Source organism: Rana temporaria, chromosome 12 (assembly GCF_905171775.1).
Source record: "Rana temporaria chromosome 12, aRanTem1.1, whole genome shotgun sequence".
In the NCBI taxonomy this organism is placed as follows: domain Eukaryota; kingdom Metazoa; phylum Chordata; class Amphibia; order Anura; family Ranidae; genus Rana; species Rana temporaria.
In genome coordinates this window covers 105,881,685-105,905,690 of record NC_053500.1, presented here as the reverse complement: position 1 = coordinate 105,905,690, position 24,006 = coordinate 105,881,685, and the positions used below count along the sequence as shown (strand labels likewise).

At 43.4% G+C, this 24,006-nt stretch overlaps 1 protein-coding gene and 2 long non-coding RNA genes across 5 annotated transcripts in view; 2 read left to right on the top strand and 1 right to left on the bottom strand.

Moving 5' to 3' along the window:
• Positions 1-22,364, top strand: part of LOC120918485 (trichohyalin-like) — a 33,607-nt gene extending 11,243 nt beyond the window's left edge. For 2 of the 3 annotated variants that reach the window (XM_040330090.1, XM_040330093.1), the window contains exons 3-4: positions 15,493-15,689; positions 21,889-22,364. In XM_040330090.1, the coding sequence (XP_040186024.1) occupies positions 15,493-15,689; positions 21,889-22,196 (505 nt within the window). In that variant the 3' untranslated portion in view covers positions 22,197-22,364. The remainder of the gene's footprint in view (positions 1-15,492; positions 15,690-21,888) is intronic. The other variant, XM_040330092.1, reaches the window with a different exon arrangement.
• On the bottom strand, positions 8,947-10,145 carry LOC120918487. Its single transcript, XR_005744382.1, has 4 exons — positions 10,057-10,145; positions 9,691-9,918; positions 9,446-9,549; positions 8,947-8,986 (listed from the first exon to the last, which is right to left on the bottom strand). It is a non-coding gene; the product is annotated as an uncharacterized LOC120918487 (long non-coding RNA).
• LOC120918486 lies at positions 13,401-14,740 on the top strand. The gene is made up of 4 exons (XR_005744381.1): positions 13,401-13,481; positions 13,620-13,847; positions 13,990-14,093; positions 14,559-14,740. It is a non-coding gene; the product is annotated as an uncharacterized LOC120918486 (long non-coding RNA).
• Positions 22,365-24,006: the final 1,642 nt, after the last annotated feature.

Sequence of the window (24,006 nt, the reverse complement as noted above, 5' to 3'; positions counted from 1 at the left end):
CAGGCAGGCACTCACTCGGGACAACCCATCTGCATTCCCCATTTTAGCACCGGGGCGATGCGTTACAACAAAACTAAATTCCTGGAGGGCCAGGAACCACCTATTTATTCTCCTATTGGTCTCTTTGTTTTGTGCCATCCACTTCAATGGGGCATGATCCGTCACCAGTTCAAACTGTCTACCCACGAGGTAGTACCGGAGAGAATCCAAAGCCCATTTCACCGCCAAGCACTCTTTCTCAATGGTGGCATAATTCTCCTCATGGGCCTTCAACTTTCGGCTGAGGTACATAACAGGGTGTTCCTCCCCCTTGATAATCTGGGACAGTACAGCTCCTAACCCCACATTTGACGCATCTGTCTGAACCACGAAGACCCGTGAGAAATCAGGCGAATTTAAAACTGGCTGACTACACAAGGCCTGTTTTAAAGCCTGAAAAGCTGTTTCTGCTTCGGGAGTCCATTTGGTCATGACAGACTCCTTCCCTTTGGTCAAATTGGTCAGGGGAGCAGCCTGTGAGGCAAAATGGGGGATAAAGCTGCGATAATAGTCCACGATCCCCAAAAATGCATGAACCTGTTTCTTGTTGGTGGGACATGGCCAATCCTGAATAGCCTCAACTTTGTTTATTTGGGGCTTGATTAGACCTCTTCCAATGGTATACCCCAGATACTTTGCCTCTTCTAGCCCAAGGGTACATTTTTTTTGGATTGGCTGTAAACCCGGCTTTCCAGATGGAATCCAACACAGCCTGAACTTTTGGTAAGTGTGAGTCCCAATCCTTACTGTGGATGACAATGTCATCGAGGTATGCAGCAGTATAGGCTCGATGATGCCGAAGGGTCTTATCCATGGTGCGTTGAAATGTGGCGGGAACATTCTGTAACCCAAAAGTCATCCTCCGATATTGAAAAGATGCGTCTGGAGTTACAAATGCTGTTTTTTCCCTGGCTGACTCAGAGAGAGGAATTTGCCAATAACCCTTGGTCAGGTCTAACGTCGTCATGTACCGGGCAGTACCTAGGCGATCAATCAGTTCATCTATGCGGGGCATAGGATAGGTGTCAAACTTAGTGATTTGATTCAGGTGGCGAAAGTCATTACAAAACCGCCAACTTCCATCTGGTTTGGGCACTAAGACAATGGGACTGGACCAATCACTATTTGACTCTTCTATCACCCCCAGCTCAAGCTATCCTGGCGAATTGCCTCTCGCCGGGCTTCTGGAATTCTATAAGGCTTCAACTTGACCTTATCCCCTGGTGTGGTGAGAATGTAATGTTCAACTCCGGAGACCCAACCTGTTAGGTCTGAAAACTTCTCCTTATTACGGAGCACAAATTCTTTAACCTCCTATTGCTGAGTTTTGGATAGAGTCTCCGCTATCCCAACTTCAGGGACAGCCAGGTTAAATGGAGCAGAAAATCGGGTAGTCTTAGCGACCATGGACTCTCTATCCTTCCAGGGTTTCAGCAAGTTCACGTGATAGAGCTGCTCAGGTTTTCGTCTTCCCGGTTGGCTAATTTTATAATTCACCACCCCCATTTTCTCCAACACTTCATAGGGACCCTGCCATTTGGCTAGGAATTTACTTTAGACCGTGGGGACCAACACCAACACCCTATCACCAGGTGCAAAGGAACGGACCTGGGCCCCACGATTGTAAATCCTTTGTTGAGCCAATTGGGCTTGGGCTAAATGTTCTTTCGCAATCGGCATCACTTGGGCAATTCTATCTTGCATTTGGGCCACATGTTCAATCACACTTCGTTGAGGGGAACTCTCACTCTCCCATGTTTCCCTGTCAATGTCCAGTAGGCCCCGGGGGTGCCTCCCATACAGTAGCTCAAACGGAGAGAACCCTGTGGACGATTGGGGAACCTCTCTTATGGCAAACATCAGATAAGGGAGCAGATAATCCCAATTCTTTCCGTCTTTATCCACCACCTTCCTTAACATTTGTTTTAAGGTTTTAATAAACCTTTCCACTAACCCGTCTGTTTGCGGGTGATATACTGATGTACGTAATTGGGTCACTTTCAAGAGTTTACAAAGTTCTTTGGTCACCCTAGACATAAACGGGATGCCCTGGTCAGTTAAGGCTTCCTTGGGAAGACCCACACGGCTGAAAACCTGAAATAACTCTTTGGCAATGGTTTTAGCAGAGGTGTTTCGGAGAGGAATCGCTTCTGGGTAACGGGTGGCATAGTCCATTATAACCAAGATGTGCTGGTGCCCTCTAGTGGACTTCAGTAAGGGGCCAACCAAGTCCATGGCGATCCTCTCAAAAGGGACCTCGATAATGGTCAGGGGTACCAACGGACTGCGGAAATGTGGCATGGGTGCAGTAATCTGACACACTGGACAGGAAGAGCAGTACAATTCCACTTCCTTAGTGATCCCAGGCCAATAAAACCTCTGGGTGATCCTCTCCTGGGTTTTTTCTGCTCCCAAATGTCCCCCAAGAATGTGCCCATGGGCCAGTTCCAAAACCATCTTGCGGTACGGTTTAGGCACTACCAGTTGCTCAATGGTGTCCTCTATCCTCTGTGACACGCGATATAACAGGTCCCTTTCAATAATGAAGTAAGGGAGGGCAACCCTCTCGTCAGGGTTAACTAACTCCCCATCTATCTTCACTACATTCTCCCGGGCTCTTAGCAATGTGGGGTCCCTCAATTGCTCAGTGATGAAATTTTCTCTGTGCACCTCGAGGTCATCAAACCCTATCGGCCGCTGTTCCTCTTCTGAGTGAGCATGCTCCTCCCTAGGGACTGGTGTTTCCCCTGTTAAGACTGAGAATGGAAACTCAGGAGAATCCTCACAGTTATAGGTTTCTGGAGTCGATGTTTCAGGCTCAGAAGAACCACCTACTGGGGAATCTGGGCAGTCCTAGAGTTCCCAGAACTTTGGGAAATCTCTTCCCACCATGGCGTCATGTGGCAGTTTGGGAACTAAACCCACCTGGTGACACAAGTTACCGAGGGAAGTTTCAAAGGAAACCGTGTGTCCCCATGTACACAAACTACAGCCATTTTCCTAGGATGTAAGGTTTTTCCCACCACAAGATCACTTTTCACTAAGGTGACCAGGCTACCTGAATCCAACAATACCACAACATCTTTACCATCTAAGCACATTCTATATAAAGGTTTCTCATTTCCCTTTACTGCAGTGCATGTGGTTGCAAAAAGGGACTGTCGTCTCTCTGTCAGAAAGTCACACTGCATGGGTTCATCACCCGCTGGGCAAATCGCTGCTACATGTCCCTCTTCACGGTAACAAATCAACCTTCTGGTCTTCTCCTGTGGGATGGGTCTTCCAGGCCGCTCTCGCCAAACATTAGCAGTAGTCCCGATAATTCCTTTAGTTGCTCCTTGGTCCCTCTCTCCACCCCCATCCCTTGATGCAGTCTTACCCATAGGTGGGGAGGGTCTGGTCTTGGAGTGGAAAGTCTGTGCGTCTCTGGTGGAAGAGGACAAATTCTCTGTAGTTAGGTATCTTTCGACCAGGTCTACAAGTTTGTCTGCGGTTTCCGGACCACCATGGTTCACCCATTTCTGCAGGGTGATAGGAAGAGACCTAAGAAATTTGTCCATGACTACTCGCTCCAAAATTTTTGGTCCGGGCAGAGTTTCTGGCTGCAGCCATTTCTTAGCCAAATGGATGAGGTCATACATCTGCGACCGAGGTGGCTTCTTCAGCTGATAACTCCAATTGTGGACCCGCTGAGCACGGACATCCAGGGTTACAAACAAAACGTGCCAATATTTCCTCTTTTAACCAATCATAGTTTGGCACAGTTTACAACAAAATGGCGCTAATGAAATAAGTTTATATAATGTGGCAGTCATCCAATCCTTTTCCCCTGATAAAGTCATGTGACCCTGTGAGGAAACATGTAGGGATGAAGTTTGAATGACGTTTTTTACGCATGGGGTACTACTACATGTTGGTGTATTGAAAAGCTCTACTGCTGCATGTGGTTATAATTGTTTGGTGCGAATTAGAACCTTTACAATGTGAGTGTTTTTAATCTAGGATTGGAATAAATGTGAATTTAAAGGTAATACAATTTTCAGTTCTTTTCTTATGAGGTTGGCTGGAGGCTTAACCACTTCAATACCCGCCCATAGTCATATGATGTCCACAGATGGGATCTCCCATCCTGGGTGGATGTCATATGACATCCTGGGCTTTGTGGGGGGATATCTGAATGATGCCTGCAGCTAGAGGCATCATTCAGATATCATTATTTGCCGGCGGCAATTCTGTGCACAATAAGAATGATCATAGCGGCAGTTCCGCCACTTGATCGTTCTTATAGGCGGCCAGAGGGGACATCCCCTTCTTCTCCCCTTGGCACTTCTCTGGGCTTTCCCGTGCCATCGGGGGCCCGGAGAAAGAATCGTCCAGCGCCGGATGACAAGCATAGAGATGACTGGTGACCAGATGGTCACCAGTCATCTCTATGACTGTCGGAGGCCCGGGCATGATGTGATGACGTCACGCCCAGGTTCCCAGTAGCGATTGCGGCTAGTAAGCATGAGATCGGTGAATTTATTTCACAATCTCATGCTTTCCAGCCTGGAGGACAGATGTGGGGTCTTATTGACTCCGCATCTCTCCATAAAGAGGACCTGTCACACACTATTGCTATTACAAGGGATGTTTACATTCCTTGTAATAAGAATAAAGGTAATCAAAAAAAAAAATTTTTTTTTTTAAAAACTCCCCTGTCCCCGGTAGCTCTATTTTAGAAGCGATCGCACGTGTAAGTCCCGCCCACATATGTAAACGCATATGTAGACCGGACGTGCATACAGCAAGTAGCCTCATGCTACACTGGCTCCCACCTCTCTCTCCTAGGTGAAGCCCTACTGACTCCCATGCATTAGGTATTTGTTTCCTTGGCTGGGCAAGGGAAGAAGAGCCGTTCCAGAGGAAAAGAGAACCTGTAAACACATTTATAGGTGCACCCTCGTCACCCCCCCCATTCCTAACCTGCCAGGATGCATGCTCGCATATGGGCTTGGTATGCCTTTTTTTTGCCATGAGTTTTCCCCTTAAAATCCATACCAGACTCTTGGGGGGGACCCCATGACCCCATTTTTTGGATGTTCGGCCGGCTTTTCTGGTAAGACTAAACAAGCACTAATCTTCCTATACAGTGGGGGAGATGTGGACCATATTACAGTGGGGGAGATGTCTGTGGATATTACAGTGGGGGAGATGTCTGTGGATTACAGTGGGGAGATGTCTGTGACCTGACCCCTCAAAAGTCCCGCGCGCGTCCATGTGATGGTCTTCGGTTCCCAGCCTGGCCGTTGATTGGCTAGGCTGGACGGATTGATAGCAGCACAGCCATTGGCTGGCGCTGCTGTCAATCGCCATGGGGGGGCGGGGCCGAGTGATACAGTCAGCGACTATGCCCGCCGCTGTATCACGGGAGCGCGCTCGCAAAAGCTTTCCACCATTCAAGCTCGCTCGCATTAAGGTAGAAAACTCTTGCGAGGAGCCCAGAAGACTGGATTAGGGGACACTCTGTGAAAAACGAGCTGCACAGTGGAGGTAAGTATAACATGTTTGTTATTTTTAAACAAAAACATTTTTGCCTTTAGTGACCCTTTAGGATCAATCGTTTTTGTTTTTTTATGTATTAAAATCAGTAGTTCCCTATGAGAGCCGTCTTCACTGATCTGACTTTCAGCACATTGATTTGAATGGAAATCGCATCCAAGTTGGATCGTTGTGATGTGAATTGTTGTGCAACTTGTGCTCTGAGGATCCTGAAGGGAAACTCCACATCAAAATGTAAAAAAAAATGTCATGGGGTCCCCCCCCCCAAGAATCTGGTATGGATTTTAAGGGGAAAACTCACGGCAAAAAAAAGACATAACCGGCCCTTATGCGAGCATGCAGCCTGGCAGGTTAGGAATGGGGGGGTGACGAGGGTGCACCTATAAATGTGTTTACAGGTTCTCTTTTCCTCTGGAACGGCTCTTCGTCCCTTGCCCAGCTAAGGAAACAAATGCCTAATGCTTAAAGCCCTGTACGCACGATCGGTCCATCCGATAAGAACGGTCTGATGGACCGTTTTCATCGGTTAACCGATGAAGCTGACTGATGGTCAGTCGTGCCTGCGTACCATTAAAAAAACGATCGTGTCAGAACGCGGTGACGTAAAACACAACGACGTGCAGAAAAAAAACGAAGTTCAATGCTTCCAAGCATGTGTCGACTTGATTCTGAGCATGCGTGGATTTTTAACCGATGGTTGTGCCTACTAACGATCGTTTTTTTTCTATCGGTTAGGAATCCATCGGTTAAATTTAAAACAAGTTGGCTTTTTTTTAACCGATGGATAAATAACCGATGGCGCCCACACACGATCGGTTTGGACCGATGAAAACGGTCCATCAGATCGTTCTCATCGGTTTAACCGATCGTGTGTACGCGGCCTCATACAAGTGCAAAAACACTTAAATAAAGCTTGTAAAAAAACACGTGTATAATGCCCAGAAAAAAAAAAAAACTAGGATAATGTCATACTCAGGTGTGAATGCAGGCTAATGGAGATATTACAGCGTTTCCTTAAAAAATCAAATACAGGTTTCAAATATTTTTTTAAATAAAACTTTGTTTCTCCATTTGTAAGTCCAAAATAAAACTTGTACTTTGTGACTTGTATGTATGGTTAACATTCTTCAATGTACCGTACTTAGAATTATTCAAATTTTTTGTATGTTCCTAAAATTTTATTTAAGCCAGGTATATTAAATTTATAAACAAATAAATGTCCTAATATATGTCCTAAAAAAAGAAAACAATGTAAAAATTATTTATGTAGACAAATTAGTCATAGGCTTGCCATACACAGTTAGTTAGTTTTTTTTTATTAGCTGCAGCTGCTAAATGTCGGAAATGATTCCAACATGTCTCTTTGGCAGAAATCAAATAAATAATTGACTTCTGTGCGTATACGTGAGGGGGTCTCAAAAAAATTGGGGGGGGGGGGGTTTATGTGTTTCGGTGTAACTTAAATGTGTTTTTTTATTTAAAAAACAACATTTTTTAATCGCATAACATTACATTCTTTCCCGGCCTCGATGGCTGGGGACACTGACAATGGGGACCCAGAAGTGACATCTTACATGTCGCTTCCGGGTCAGGAACAAGATGAAGAGGAGAGCAGATGTGTGTCTGATCTCCTCCCTCCTCTCTACCCAGCATCACCCGTGGGGCCAGATTCACAAAGAGTTACGCCGGCGTATCAGTAGATACGCCGACGTAACTCCGAATCTAAGCCTGTCGTATGTCTAAATGTATTCTCAAACTGAGATACACTTAAACATGCCTAAGATACAACGGCCTGCGCCGTCGTATCTTAGGGTGCAATATTTACGTTGGCCGCTAGGTGGCGCGTCCATTGAGGTCGGCGTAGAATATGCTAATGAGTAGTTACGCCGATTCACGAACGTGCGCTTGCCCGTCGCAGTAAAGATACGCCGTTTCTGTAAGAGATACGCAGCGTAAAGATAAACATGCCCCCTAGGTGGCGTATCCTATGTTAAGTATGGCCGTCGTTCCCGCGTTGAAATTTTGAAATTTAACGTAGTTTGCGTAACTCGTCCGTGAATAGGGCTGGACGTCAATTACGTTCAGGTCGAAACCAATGACGTCCTTGCGACGTCATTTAGCGCAATGCACGTCGGGAAATTTTAGGGATGGCGCATGCGCAGTACGTTCGGCGCGGGAACGCGCCTAATTTAAATGCTCCACGCCCCCTACCTGGATCATTTGAATTAGGCGGGCTTGCGCCGGGGAATTTACGCTACGCCGCCGCAACTTTACAGGCAAGTGCTTTGTGAATCAAGCACTTGCCCGTAAAACTTGCGGCGGCGTAACGTAAATGCAGATGGACATAGCAGGGAGGCATGCGTGAGGAGGGGCACTTTACCGGGGTGTGTGGAAGCATTCGCCTGGCAGCACAGCCACCCGAAAGCTTCCACCTGACAAGTAAGCTCTGCTACTTGCCCGCAGTAAAGCTAAATGTTACAAAAAAACGAAATGCACAGAACTACATGTCCCGAGTGTCGGGCTATATAAATTGCGCATCCCTGCAGTGAATGGGCTGACAAAAGCCCAGGCACCAGGATGCAATTCCTAGTCACCATTGCGACCTGGCGTCTGGGATTTGTCGAGCCCTGACTTACATTTTAATCAGACTGCAATGAAAATGGATACATTGCTGCTATTTACGACCATCTTTTGTAGACTTAGGCTGTGTTCACACTTATGCAAATTGGAAACGGGTTTCCCTGAATCCAATTCACATGACAGGAGACTGTGACCGGCACTCAATGGAGTCAGTTCACACATCTCCGTGGTGGCTGCAGAGTGGATTGCACAAGGGTCCTATGCATCTTTGGCTCTGTTTTCAGGTCTGAATTCAACCAAAAATTTGGCTCTGATTCGTCCCTGAAACAGAACAGGGACGCACCAGACCCATGCTCTGAGCCACATCCAAATTAAGTGTGAACCCAGCCTGAAGGTTAATTTTGTGTTTTATTGTTATTTCAAAGCATAAGGCATCCACAATAATGGTTTTTCGTGGTCGCAACCTATCAAACAGTTTGCAGCTTTTATAGACTAGAATTGAACTAAGGACTAGTGAGTTGGGCTTTGAAGGCACACGATACAAAAGTTGTAGAAAACTAGAAAAATTTATTATAGATATAGAAATATCATAGAAACCGTTATAAATAAAAAATCACAAAGTGAAGTTCAATTGACAACTGGTTTACCACACACGGTTCACATACATTGTATAGTTCTAACATAAAAAGCTTAAAATAAAAAGCATAAATATAAAAAACGTTATATCACAAGTGACCAGATGGTTGTCCAGAGGACTAGGAGGATTTGCTCGACATGTTGCGCGCTTATGGAATTAGCGCTTCCTCAGGAGCATAGATATTTCATTCTAATAAAACATATACAAGAAACAGCATCAGTCTACAGGTATATGTAAATCACAAAACAGAAAAACATTACATTTTAGGAAATTTTAAGAAAAACAATAAAAAATATATTACAACAGAAGTACATATAGATGTCCACCCATGCTGCAGAGATTGCATGGTGGACAGCCAGATAAAGAACTATAAACATGTTATCTCAATGCAGCAATGCGCAACGAAGCACGCAGAGAGAGAGCCCTCCCCCTGAGACTTCCATATAGAAGGGGGGAATTCCATAAAAGGAAGAAAAAAGAAAAGAAAAAGAAAAGAAAGAAAACAAGAAAAGGGGGGAAAAAAAGGGGGAGGGGGGGGGGGAAGAATCATATCATGTCGGGGTTCTTATATTGAGGATATGTGCATAGGCTATAAAAATGCGTGATAGAACAATCAGGAAAGTCCTATAAAGGTTGAAAATAACTTACAAGGGGTATCCCGCGTTGGTGGTAATCAACGAACGGTCTTTTATTGGCCTATCACTGATTGTAATTCACAAGGAAATTGTTTCAACCAGATAGGAGAGTATAATCTGTGGATGGTATTGTGAAGGTATAAATCATAATTTTCAGTATACCAATATCAAAAATAATTTCATAGAAACATAGTCAGGAGTTTCAGATTTGTAGAAACGGGAGGAGGGGGGGAGGGGGGGGGGGGGGAAACGACTTACCATAAAGAAAAAGCAGAACTAAATTGCATGCGGTGGTATGGCAGTTGATTGCTGGTAAGCAACGAACAATGAATCTGATCCAGGTATATGTTCACACACCCAGCTAGTGCATACAGTGTATTAATCGGACATAGAAAAACAGATGGGTAAATCTGTCTAAATAACCGCCTACCTAACTGACCTTAGTCCATGGGTATGGAAAGGATAATAGGCAAAGGCGTTAAAGTCCTAAAGGATACAAAACAAATATGTATAAAATACAATAAGACTGGGGTAAAAAAAGGTTGAGGTGGTAAATATAGAAACTACAAATCTGTAGCAAAGCATTAGCCCACAGCTTGTAGATATCCTAGGAAATCGCCTTACCTTAGTGTTGCAGTATATTGTATAGCTGAGTGTGTCCCTGGTAACAGAGTAGCGCCAGTACACTGAACAGCTGCTTACCTGGTCTATATATAGTCCAATGAGGGCTGGTTAGTAACAGGTGGAGTGGGAGGAGACCCACCTGCATGTCGGCGTCTCCGTCGCACCGATAATGACGTCATTTAAAATTGCCCAAATCACGGCGATGTAGCCGTGTCCCTGCATAACCCCGACTGACCAGTCAGCCAGGTCTGCAGAGCGTGCGCAGCCACGTCCGTAGCGTGCATGTGCACAGAAAGGCATGACGTAACGTCATCTCCCTGGGTAGGGCAGTGACGAGGGCGGGGACGTACGAGACGCGGGGTCCTCCCACCAGTGACACGCGCCTCCGCACAGCATGCACGGAGGCAGTGACAGGTCAGACCAGGGTCCATACATACAGGGGCTCGCAAGCCGATCCACACAAAGGAGGGGCAGGGCCAGCAAACCTCCAGCGTACTTCCCTAAGCAGGGCTGTACCATTCAGATAGGGAAAGAAAGGGTAGAGAAAAAAACGCCAATTAAAGGAAAACAGTAAAGAAAAGAGAACTCCCACCCCAAACTGAAGCCAGATGAGTGCAAACATTGCACAGGAATCTCAATGCTCTGCCACACATTGATGCATAGAGATAAATACAAGATGCAGTCATTCAGAAGAATTTTTAAACTACAAAATGTACATACTTTAAACAAAATACATCAATAAAGAAATTTTTAAAAAATATTTTTGTTTTTTTACAAGCGCAGCATTTCATATGTTGCAACTAAGCAGCATTTATCAGTATAATTTTATTAATATAAATATTGAAGTCCATCTATCAGCGTTAAGATCTAATAATTAAGATTTATTGTATATGGATAAAGACGATCTGTCATAAATATATATCCTAGGGGAAAAAAAAAAAAAGGAGGAGGAAAAACACAATCATGTATAGATGGATAGATCATGGTTGGGATTTTCAACGGAACCAGAGTACAGCTCATGTAGTGTACGTGGGGGTAATGCGAGAAAGAGGAGGAGAGGGGAGAGTAGTGTTCCTCAATATTTAAGTGATTTGCGTTATTAATGCATTTCCCTATGAGCGACGCACGGAACAATAAGGAAAATATATTATAGAAATTAAAAAAAGGAAAATGAAAAACAATCATAAATATAAAATTATTATTGTTCCATTCCCTTTTTCTCCCTTTATTACGAGAGTCAGGAGTGGAACTCAGTGTATTTGTATTGTAGTATAGTCGAAGTGCATTGTGAAAAAGGAAGGAATTTATAAGGTGAACTATAATGTAGTCAAGGCTGCACATATTTATATATACAGCTTGTCGCTCATAGTACATAGTGATGGTGCAAGAGTTTATCGTGTCATAAATAAATTGCTGTTAAATAGTGATTAACACATACATAGTGATCAATCCTCGATTTCACATAGGATAAAGCCGACATGAAACAGTATTAGATGCCTTGGAGTGACATAAGGGGGTGTCAAGGTAAAAATAACAATAAAAATAAAAAGTGTAAAACAACTTATATAATTGTTAACCGTGCGTCACATAGAGAAGTGCTCATGTGTGTTGAAGTTATTTGAATAAACCTAAAGGAAGGGTTTGTACGATTGTGTTTCGTTCAAACCCGGGGGTTGAGTTGCGTTAAGTCTCTCGATCCAGATAGGAAACTATCTGGATCGAGAGACTTAACGCAACTCAACCCCCGGGTTTGAACGAAACACAATCGTACAAACCCTTCCTTTAGGTTTATTCAAATAACTTCAACACACATGAGCACTTCTCTATGTGACGCACGGTTAACAATTATATAAGTTGTTTTACACTTTTTATTTTTATTGTTATTTTTACCTTGACACCCCCTTATGTCACTCCAAGGCATCTAATACTGTTTCATGTCGGCTTTATCCTATGTGAAATCGAGGATTGATCACTATGTATGTGTTAATCACTATTTAACAGCAATTTATTTATGACACGATAAACTCTTGCACCATCACTATGTACTATGAGCGACAAGCTGTATATATAAATATGTGCAGCCTTGACTACATTATAGTTCACCTTATAAATTCCTTCCTTTTTCACAATGCACTTCGACTATACTACAATACAAATACACTGAGTTCCACTCCTGACTCTCGTAATAAAGGGAGAAAAAGGGAATGGAACAATAATAATTTTATATTTATGATTGTTTTTCATTTTCCTTTTTTTAATTTCTATAATATATTTTCCTTATTGTTCCGTGCGTCGCTCATAGGGAAATGCATTAATAACGCAAATCACTTAAATATTGAGGAACACTACTCTCCCCTCTCCTCCTCTTTCTCGCATTACCCCCACGTACACTACATGAGCTGTACTCTGGTTCCGTTGAAAATCCCAACCATGATCTATCCATCTATACATGATTGTGTTTTTCCTCCTCCTTTTTTTTTTTTTTTTTTTTTTTTCCCCTAGGATATATATTTATGACAGATCGTCTTTATCCATATACAATAAATCTTAATTATTAGATCTTAACGCTGATAGATGGACTTCAATATTTATATTAATAAAATTATACTGATAAATGCTGCTTAGTTGCAACATATGAAATGCTGCGCTTGTAAAAAAACAAAAATATTTTTTAAAAATTTCTTTATTGATGTATTTTGTTTAAAGTATGTACATTTTGTAGTTTAAAAATTCTTCTGAATGACTGCATCTTGTATTTATCTCTATGCATCAATGTGTGGCAGAGCATTGAGATTCCTGTGCAATGTTTGCACTCATCTGGCTTCAGTTTGGGGTGGGAGTTCTCTTTTCTTTACTGTTTTCCTTTAATTGGTGTTTTTTTCTCTACCCTTTCTTTCCCTATCTGAATGGTACAGCCCTGCTTAGGGAAGTACGCTGGAGGTTTGCTGGCCCTGCCCCTCCTTTGTGTGGATCGGCTTGCGAGCCCCTGTATGTATGGACCCTGGTCTGACCTGTCACTGCCTCCGTGCATGCTGTGCGGAGGCGCGTGTCACTGGTGGGAGGACCCCGCGTCTCGTACGTCCCCGCCCTCGTCACTGCCCTACCCAGGGAGATGACGTTACGTCATGCCTTTCTGTGCACATGCACGCTACGGACGTGGCTGCGCACGCTCTGCAGACCTGGCTGACTGGTCAGTCGGGGTTATGCAGGGACACGGCTACATCGCCGTGATTTGGGCAATTTTAAATGACGTCATTATCGGTGCGACGGAGACGCCGACATGCAGGTGGGTCTCCTCCCACTCCACCTGTTACTAACCAGCCCTCATTGGACTATATATAGACCAGGTAAGCAGCTGTTCAGTGTACTGGCGCTACTCTGTTACCAGGGACACACTCAGCTATACAATATACTGCAACACTAAGGTAAGGCGATTTCCTAGGATATCTACAAGCTGTGGGCTAATGCTTTGCTACAGATTTGTAGTTTCTATATTTACCACCTCAACCTTTTTTTACCCCAGTCTTATTGTATTTTATACATATTTGTTTTGTATCCTTTAGGACTTTAACGCCTTTGCCTATTATCCTTTCCATACCCATGGACTAAGGTCAGTTAGGTAGGCGGTTATTTAGACAGATTTACCCATCTGTTTTTCTATGTCCGATTAATACACTGTATGCACTAGCTGGGTGTGTGAACATATACCTGGATCAGATTCATTGTTCGTTGCTTACCAGCAATCAACTGCCATACCACCGCATGCAATTTAGTTCTGCTTTTTCTTTATGGTAAGTCGTTTCCCCCCCCCCCTACCTCCCCCCCTCCTCCCGTTTCTACAAATCTGAAACTCCTGACTATGTTTCTATGAAATTATTTTTGATATTGGTATACTGAAAATTATGATTTATACCTTCACAATACCATCCACAGATTATACTCTCCTATCTGGTTGAAACAATTTCCTTGTGAATTACAATCAGTGATAGGCCAATAAAAGACCGTTCGTTGATTACCACCAACGCGGGATACCCCTTGTAAGTTATTTTCAACCTTTATAGGACTTTCCTGATTGTTCTATCACGCATTTTTATAGCCTATGCACATATCCTCAATATAAGAACCCCGACATGATATGATTCTTTCCCCCCCCCCTCCCCCTTTTTTTCCCCCCTTTTCTTGTTTTCTTTCTTTTCTTTTTCTTTTTCTTTTCTTTTTTCTTCCTTTTATGGAATTCCCCCCTTCTATATGGAAGTCTCAGGGGGAGGGCTCTCTCTCTGCGTGCTTCGTTGCGCATTGCTGCATTGAGATAACATGTTTATAGTTCTTTATCTGGCTGTCCACCATGCAATCTCTGCAGCATGGGTGGACATCTATATGTACTTCTGTTGTAATATATTTTTTATTGTTTTTCTTAAAATTTCCTAAAATGTAATGTTTTTCTGTTTTGTGATTTACATATACCTGTAGACTGATGCTGTTTCTTGTATATGTTTTATTAGAATGAAATATCTATGCTCCTGAGGAAGCGCTAATTCCATAAGCGTGCAACATGTCGAGCAAATCCTCCTAGTCCTCTGGACAACCATCTGGTCACTTGTGATATAACGTTTTTTATATTTATGCTTTTTATTTTAAGCTTTTTATGTTAGAACTATACAATGTATGTGAACCGTGTGTGGTAAACCAGTTGTCAATTGAACTTCACTTTGTGATTTTTTATTTATAACGGTTTCTATGATATTTCTATATCTATAATAAATTTTTCTAGTTTTCTACAAGTTTTGTATCGTGTGCCTTCAAAGCCCAACTCACTAGTCCTTAGTTCAATTCTACAATATCGGGGAGGTGGCACACTTAATACCGGTGCATCCGTATTATCACCTTACGCTTGATGCACACCAAATTAGGTTTTTTTTCTTTATAGACTACCTGTCTCCAACCTGTTAATTCAGACAACTTTGAGGTGCCTGCTAGCTACGTTTAAGGTTTTGAATATCCTCTGAATATATAGACCTCAGTCTTGTTTCCAATGATCTACCTTTTATATGGAACTGTTCCTTTCTTCATCACAGTGGGATGCTTTTGTACATTCGCAAGGTTTGCAAAAAGTTCCAAAGTATGTCTTATTAATAGCAAATTTGATGGTTTCATACATGATCTAGAAACGTCCTCTAGTCCCAAGTCGCCCTGCAGAATCGTGAGGCCATCTCTGTAATTTATTGCACTATTTACTTAATAAAACACAAAAATACTGACAGCAGTAGGAGTGGCACAAAATAAACTGGGAAGGGATATAGGAGACTTGGTGGTTGGGCCTGACCCATTATTTTGTACATATTGCCTGTCCTGCTTTTGCCATCTGGAACTCCCTTCTTTCCTGTACTGTGCAGCACTTTGTCTCTTATGCCTTATTATGCCTTCTCTGATATATAGACCTCTACACAGGGGTGGCACAGAAGCCATGTACATGGAGAAAGAGGAATTGCTGCGGAAGATTCTGGAACTGGAGTCTGAGAAATGGGAAGTTGGTTCTGATCCCCGCCACAGGGACTCTTTAAGAGACACCCTTTGTGTGAATGTCAGCGACGAGGCACTGCGCAGAGCACAGGAGGAGGCATCCACTACACTTGGTCTGTACACCAGATTATCTTCATAAATGTTAATAATATTATTAATTAGCACTATCACTATCCGGCCCTCTCTTTTCTTTGCAGCCCTCAGCAGTCTACAGTTTAGGAACAAAGCACAATTTTGTGTTGCATTAATATGTGTTAGCACATTGCGGTGCCATTCATTTTGAATGGCACCCCAGTGCACTAAGGCAAAGCAGCTCTGATGCACATCTTGCAATGCACCACAACGTACAGTAATACACTAGTGTGTGTGGTAGGGGGCAGCATCAGAAAGGATACTGAATGTCTGGGGGGGGGAGTTGGTCCATTGTTGAGCAGTGAACAGGTGCTGAAGTTCTGCTTTAGGCTTCATGCACACTGGATATTTTTTCTTCTGCTCATAGGGGCATTTGGATTTTTTTTTTCTTCCACTAAACGCCCCTGCATATTAGCCTGTTTGTCCAAGCACAAATAGTTTGGAGAAAGGAAAAACCTACAGCCAGTGGGGTAGATTCAGATAGAATCGTCTATCTTTATGCGCCGCCGTAATTTAGGGCGCAAGTTGTGTATTCAGTAAGAACGTGCGCCCTTAGTTACGGCGTAACGTATCTGTGTCGGCGTAAGCCCGCATAATTCAAATGTGGATGATGTGGGCGTGTTTTATGTACATTAACTGTGACCCCGCGTATTTGACGTTTTTTACGAACGGCGCATGTGCCGTTCGTGAAAAAATCCCAGTACGCATGCTCGGAATTCCGCCGCAAATCGTCATTGCTTTCGGCGTGAACGTAAATTCCGTCCAGCCCTATTCGCGAACGACTTACGCAAACGACATAAAATTTTCAAAACTCGACGTGGGAACGACGGCCATACTTAACATAGGATACGCCTCATATAGCAGGGGTAACTATACGCCGAAAAAAGCCTAACGTAAATGACGTAAAAAAATGCTCCGGCCGGACGTACGTTTCTGAATCGGCGTATCTAGCTCATTTGCATATTCCTTGCGTAAATCTATGGAAGCGCCACCTAGCGGCCAGCGTAAATATGTAGCCTAAGATACGACGGTGTAAAACACTTACGCCGGTCGGATCTTAGGGAAATCTATGCGTAACTGATTTTATGAATCAGGCGCATAGATACGACCGGCCGGACTCAGAGATACGACGGCGTATCTGGAGATACGCCGTCGTATCTTCTATCTGAATCTACCCCAGTATGTCCAGGAGCAGCAGAAAAAAGCTTGATGCACCAAAAAGCGTGTAAATGCAGGGGCTCTAGGTGCGTTTAGTGCTTGAGCTTTAATTTATTTCATTGGCCAAACAGATTAAATTATTATTTACACAGGTTTACAAGCGCCAAGCGTTTTTTCTGCCAAACCGCTGCTGCCAGGAGGAATCGAGTTTAGGAGAGTTAGCAAAATGTCCAGTGCGCATGAGGCCTTAACCACTTAAGACCCGGACCTTTAGGCAGCTAAAGGACCTGGGCAGTTTTTGCAATTCGGCACTGCGTCGCTTTAACTGACAATTGCGCAGTCGTGCAACGTGGCTCCCAAACAAAATTGGCGTCCTTTTTTTCCCACAAATAGAGCTTTCTTTTGGTGGTATTTGATCACCTCTGCGGTTTTTATTTTTTGCGCTATAAACAAAAATAGAGCGACAATTTTGAAAAAAAATCAATATTTTTTACTTTTTGCTATAATAAATATCCCCCAAAAATATATATAAAAAAAAATGTTTTCCTCAGTTTAGGCCGATACGTATTCTTCTACCTATTTTTGGTAAAAAAAAATCGCAATAAGCGTTTATCGATCAGTTTGCGCACAATTTATAGCGTTTACAAAATAGGGGATAGTTTTATTGCATTTTTATAATTTTTTTATTTTTTACTACTAATGGCGGCGATCAGCGTTTTTTTTTTTTTTCATGACTGCGACATTATGGCGGACACTTCGGACAATTTTGACACATTTTTGGGACCATTGTCATTTTCACAGCAAAAAATGCATTAAAAATGCATTGTTTACTGTGAAAATGACAATTGCAGTTTGAGAGTTAACCACAAGGGGGCGCTGAAGGGGGTTAAGTGTGACCTCATTTGTGTTCCTAACTGTAGGGGGGTGTGGCTGTAGGTGTGACGTCATTGATTGTGCTTCCCTATAAAAGGTAACACGATCAATGACGGCGCCACAGTCCCGCGGTAACGGTCACGGAGCTTCGGATCGGGTCGTGGGCGCGCGCCCACGACCCATGGCTGGGCACTTAAAGAGGACGTACAGGTACGTGCTTGTGCCCAGCCGTGCCATTCTGCCAACGTATATGTGCAGGAGGCGGTCCTTAAGGGGTTAAATGGCATGAGAATAATGCACATCTTTCATAATTATTATAATAATTGATTTGTTATGCATTTACCATGTGTGGTACGGGTACTGCATTTTAAAAGTTGTGGCAACTTTTAAATTCAGCTTTACACATTCATAAAAATAATTTTCCCAGAAATAATCATGAGATCATAAATAGATCGTAGTCATGTCTTAGTCTCAAATAGTCTTATGTCATGCAATGGCATGCATTGGAAAGATACTTAATAGGGAATGTTGAAGCGAGTACTAAGGATTATGAGCCTAAGGCAATGTTCAGTGTGCTAATTCACCTTGAAAACTCTCAGTGCTCTTTTGTACAAGGGCACAGAACTGAAGTCTGTTTTTTTTTTTCAGTTCAGCATGACAAATAAGTAACTTCTAGTATCGGCACAAAATATACAAATTCAGTTTTCAGCCTACTAGGGCCTACCCAGAACTGAAATACCAGTTTTGATCAGTTACTTTGGTGCAGCTTGGTCTAACGTAAGTATACTTATTCCATACCTGTGGGCCACTGTGAAAGAAGAGAATCACTGTGGTAGTAGCTTCTGTAATGCCGCGTACACACGACCATTTTTCATGACGAGAAAAATGCAATTTTTTAAATTGGTCGTGAAAAACGGTCGTGTGTAGGCTCCAGAGCCTTTTTTTGAAGAGAAAAAGGCCTGTTAAAAATTTAGAACCCGCTCTATTTTTTCTCTTCGTTTTTCACGTCGTGAAAAACGGTCGTGTGTACGCTTTAACGAGGGGGGGAACGCACATACTCAGAAGCAAGTTATGAGACGGGAGCACTTGTTCTGATAAAAATTGTGTTCGTAATGGAGATAGCACATTCATCACGCTGTAACAGACTGAAAAGCACAAAGAATGAAAAGCGCCAATCATCTCTCACCAAACTTTTACTAACTCGCAGTAACACGAAATCAGCAAAAGCAGCCCAAAGGGTGGCGTTATTCGAATGGAACTTCCCCTTTATAATGCTGTCGTACGTGTTGTACGTCATCGCGCTTTGCTTGAGCATTTTTTTTCACGAAAGTGTGTATGCAAGGCAGGCTTGAGAGGAATCACGTCGAGAAAAACATAGTTTTTTTGCATGACATGAAAAACGATCGTGTGTATGCGCCATTAAAGTGATTGCCCCTGACTTCTGGGTCCTGTGCCGAGCATGTGCCCTTCTTCATAGTGAACATAATGGCAGGGTGCTCAATCGGCACGACCACCATTTCCAGAACATCTTGCATTTTTGTGAATGAGTAAAAGGAGTTTTCTGATTGGATGAGATGGAGATTGTGACAGCGCTGCCCCACCTCTCCACCTCATGCATTTAGAGAATGCCTTGTATTCATTAAAAAGTACAAGGTGTTCTGTAAGTGGCAGCCATACTGAGTGAGTTAACCCTGAGTTCACACTGTAGAAGGAAAGGATCGTGTAGATCACTGTAGTAGCGGTGACTCCTACCGTGATTCTTTGCTTCTACAGCAGTCCCACAGGAATGGAATATGTATACTATAATATGGAGAGGACGCAATCATCAGCCAAGCGCTTGTAAAAAAAAGTAAATAGTCTTTATTGGTCTCTCAAAACAAGCAAACACAAATAACTTTCTACAGCATAATAAAGGCAAACAGTCCAAAGTCCTGGTATAACGAAGACCACAAAAAAATGGTTCACTGCCAGTATCTCGGTCCCACACTTGGGATAAGGGTTTCAGTCTGTTTCGAGGTACAGGACAAGTCGCAGGAGCTCAGAAAACCGAGTCGCAAGACAGCCCACACAATCTCACAGCTGTGGACTACTCCACGCCACTTTATAGACACCTGCTGATGTCTTCCTGTTACTTTTCCCTTGTAGGTGGGTTAACCCTTTTAGAGACCAACGTCCCTGTAATCGGGGTTTGGTGGCTCTTTTCCATCCAATGTCTCTCCAAGCCTCCAGATTTCGGGTCCTAAATAAGGACTTGGCAATCCACAGAGTACTGGAATAAGTCCTCTCCAACCAAACTACCCTTCAACCCTTCACAGAGCTTGCGTGAGAACTCCTGAGTACTAAAAATGGCCTTGAACTCTCCTTTAAAGGGATCACAACCCTAATAGTGGGGAGATATGTTTTCCATTCAGGACCCATCCTGTACAATACCTACATTGATCTAAGCTGGACCCATGTAAGTATTCAAGAAGTCCCATACCTAGGGCCGGATTCAGATACATTGCAGTATCTGTCGGCGCGGCGTAACGTATCGCAGATACGGTACGCCGCCGTAACTTAGGGCGCAAGTTCCGTATGCAGAAAGAACTTGCGCCCTTAGTTACAGCGGCGTAAGGTATGTGTGTCGGCGTAAGCCCGCCTAATTCAAATGGGGATGATGTGGGCGTGTTTTATGCAAATTCACTGTGACCCCACGTATTTGACGTGCGCCGTTTGTGAAAAAATCCCAGTGCGCATGCTCGAAATTACGCCGCAAGTCGTCATTGCTTTAGACGTGAACGTAACTTACGTACAGCCCTATTCGCGAACGACTTGCGCAAACGACGTACAATTTTCAAAACTCAAAGCGGGAACGACGTCCATACTTAACATTAGCTACGCCTCATATAGCAGGGGTAACTTTACGCCAAAAAAAGCCTAACGTAAACGACGTAAAAAAATGCGCCGGACGTACGTTTCTGAATCGGCGTATCTACCTAATTAGCATATTCATTGCGTAACTATACGGAAGCGCCTCCTAGCGGCCAGAGTAAATATGCAGCCTAAGATACGACAGTGTAAGACACTTACGCCGGTCGGATCTTAGGGAAATCTATGCGTAACTGATTCTCTGAATCAGTCGCATAGTTACGACCACACACACTCAGAGATACGACGGCGTATCCGGAGATACGCCGTCGTATCTCCGTTCTGAATCTGGCCCCTAGAGTTCAGGTTTAACCGTTTGCCGACAGTATAACATAGATATATCAAGAACTTGATCTGACACTTCTGGGTAGGGGGCGCTGGCCCTGGCTGTGTAGCGGTTAAACACAAATGGCAAATGGATTACCGCTCGCACCTGGCTATCATGAATTTACAAAGGACAGAGCCCTGTCCTGTCAGCGGGGAAGTAAAGGATTTTCTTTCCCCGCAAAGCAAGGACTAAAATCTATTACTTCCCCTTAGTAAAAGCACCTCCCACAGTACACCAAAACACTGGCTAGGCACACATTTACCCTTTTGATTTCCCTAGATGTTTAACCTCTTCCCAGCCATTGTCATTAGTACAGTGTCAGTGCATATTTTTAGCACTGATCACTGTAGTAGTGTCACTGGTTCCCAAAAAAATGTCAGTTAGTATCCAAATGTCCGCAGCAATATCACAGTCCCACTATAAGTTGCTGATCGCCGCCATTACTAGTAAATAAAATAAAAAAATGAATAAAAATTACAGTATATATCCCAATATACACCTAATGGGATTTTTTTTACCAAAAACTTGTAGCAGAGTACACATTGGCCTGAGTTTATCAAGAAATTCGATTTTTCAGTTTTTTTATTGGATACGTTTTATAACAGAAAGCGAAAAACATTGTTTTTTTTTTTTTTCAAAATTTACGTTTTTTTTTTTTGTTTATAGCCCAACAAATAAAAAACGCAGTGGTAATCAAATACCACCAAAAGAAATCTATATTTGTGGGGGAAAAAAGGACAGCGTTGCGCGACCGCTCAATTGTCAGTTAAAGTAGCGCAGTGCCGTATCGCAAAAAATGGGCTGGTCATGAAGGGGGGTAAATTTTCCAGAGGTCAAGTGGTTAAAGTATTATAACTTATGTTATATGAGTTTATCAAATTAATTTTGTTAACCAGCGGTATATTCAATTTCAGCAATGGAGTCTAAGCAGGAAGACAACAACATGGGAGAAAGGCTGGTCAAGAAACAAGAATGCGAAGGCTGCTGCAGCGCATACGCTCGAATACTGCAACACTTAGAACGGAGAGCGGAGGCAGAGCAGCGCCTACGAGAAGAGGAACTAGCTCTGCGACGGGAAGAACTGCAGCTACAGCGGGAGAGAGCCGCTCTGGAGAGAGAGAGGCAGGAGGCAGAGCGTAGGGAGAGGGAGAGGAGGTTTGAGCTGGAAAGGGAAGAAAGACAAGTCATATTAGAAATATTGAGAGAAAAAATTATTAAGTGACAACCTGCCACACTTACCACATAATCACAAATGAAATGTGACAAAATGAATGAGAATAAAAGAGCACAGCTGCTAAGAGAGATGGGACAGGTGCAGGGGTGGACTGACAACTCATGGGGCCCCCGGGCAATAGAAGATTATGGGGCCCCTGGGCTTACAGATGGCCACCACGCCAGGAGGCAGGGCAGCTAAAATCTCAGGATTTTCACATCAAAAGCATGTCGGTTTCGGACATATCAAGGACAGATGTAAAAAAAAACTGATTTTTACATACTGTCCCTGGTATTATTGAGCCTGGCAACCCTAATGGGGCCCCCTAGAGCAGGGATAAGCATTTAGCGGACCTCCAGCTGTTGCAGAACTACAAATCCCATAGCATAGCAAGACTCTGACAGCAACAAGCATGACACCCAAAGGCAGAGGCATGATGGGACTTGTAGTTTTGGAACAGCTGGAGGTCCGCTAATTGCATATCCCTGCCCTAGAGTCCCAATGGTCAGTCCGCCCCTGGACAGGTGTGTGAGTGAATGGCGGGGTCACAAATAGGGAAGGCCTGTTACTCTGCTATTAGTGAAAGGAGAGATACTGGAGGGGGAGGGGAGAAAATGAATAATGACTGAAGTGACACAGGACCACAGAGCAAACAGAACAGAGAAACCAATTTAGCCAAGAGGTTAGAGGTTATGTAGTTAAAGGAAAATGGAGAAAGTGACCAATAGTTAGGACAGTTGTAAAGCTAGTCCACACATTGTAATCTGATTGTACTATCTATTTTAGATTTGGCAACAATTAAAGGCTTGTCTTAATAATCCAATTAATAGATATCCATTCAGGTAAGACCACATATCTGTCCGTAAATCTAGTGTGACCAGCTAAAGAGATAGTTCAACCTTTTTTAAACATCATCAGTAAAGCCTAGGATGCATTAAGGTGAAAAAAACGTGAGGGTTTACAACCCCTTTTAATCCAAAAATACCCTTTTCTAATGAATTTAAAAGCTATTAACACACAATTCCAATCTCCTTGATTGGATGGAGGCTGGGCCATACGTAGTTGTAAATGTCCTCAATGTTACAACCAGACTTGTCTGCTATTGCCATCCTTCGGAGGATAAAAATTCCCCCATTGCAATTTTCTTGGTACTTAGGGCCCTATTACATTTTTTGTGGTGCGTTAATGCAAGTTTTGCCATACATTAACGTTCATTGCATTGAGGCAGCCCATTAAAATGAATAAACTGCCATTGTAGATAGACTTCCTGAAGATTGGACATGCCACAAATTTTGTAACACAAGGTATCGGAATGTACTATGATGCATCGCCTTGATGCACTGGGGTACCTTTCAAATAAAGGCACAGCAATGCAGGTAATGTAGGTTGCTGAAGCACAAAGATGTGAATGTGCCCTAACTAAAGCACAGTGTCGGGCATAAAAAAACTGGTGGTGGTGACTAGGGTTGTCCCGATACCGATACTGAGAATTTGCGCGAGTACTTGTACTCACGCAAATGCTCCCGATGCTTCGCCGATACTTTTTTTTTCTCGGGGAGTGGTCGGAGAGGAGACTGAGGGGGCAGAGAGGGAGGCGGAGAGCCGAGCAGTCCTCGGGTATGTATAACACATGCCACTGTAGAACTGCTGCCGCTGTCTAGTTCGGCGCTCAGGGAACATAACAGCTTTCATTTGAATAGCTGTATGTTCCCCGCCGCGCGTCGTCATAGCCCCTCCCTCTTGTCCGGGCACTTTGATAGACAGATCCCAGGATTGGACGGGTGATCTGTCTATCAAAGTGCCCGGACAAGGGGGAGGG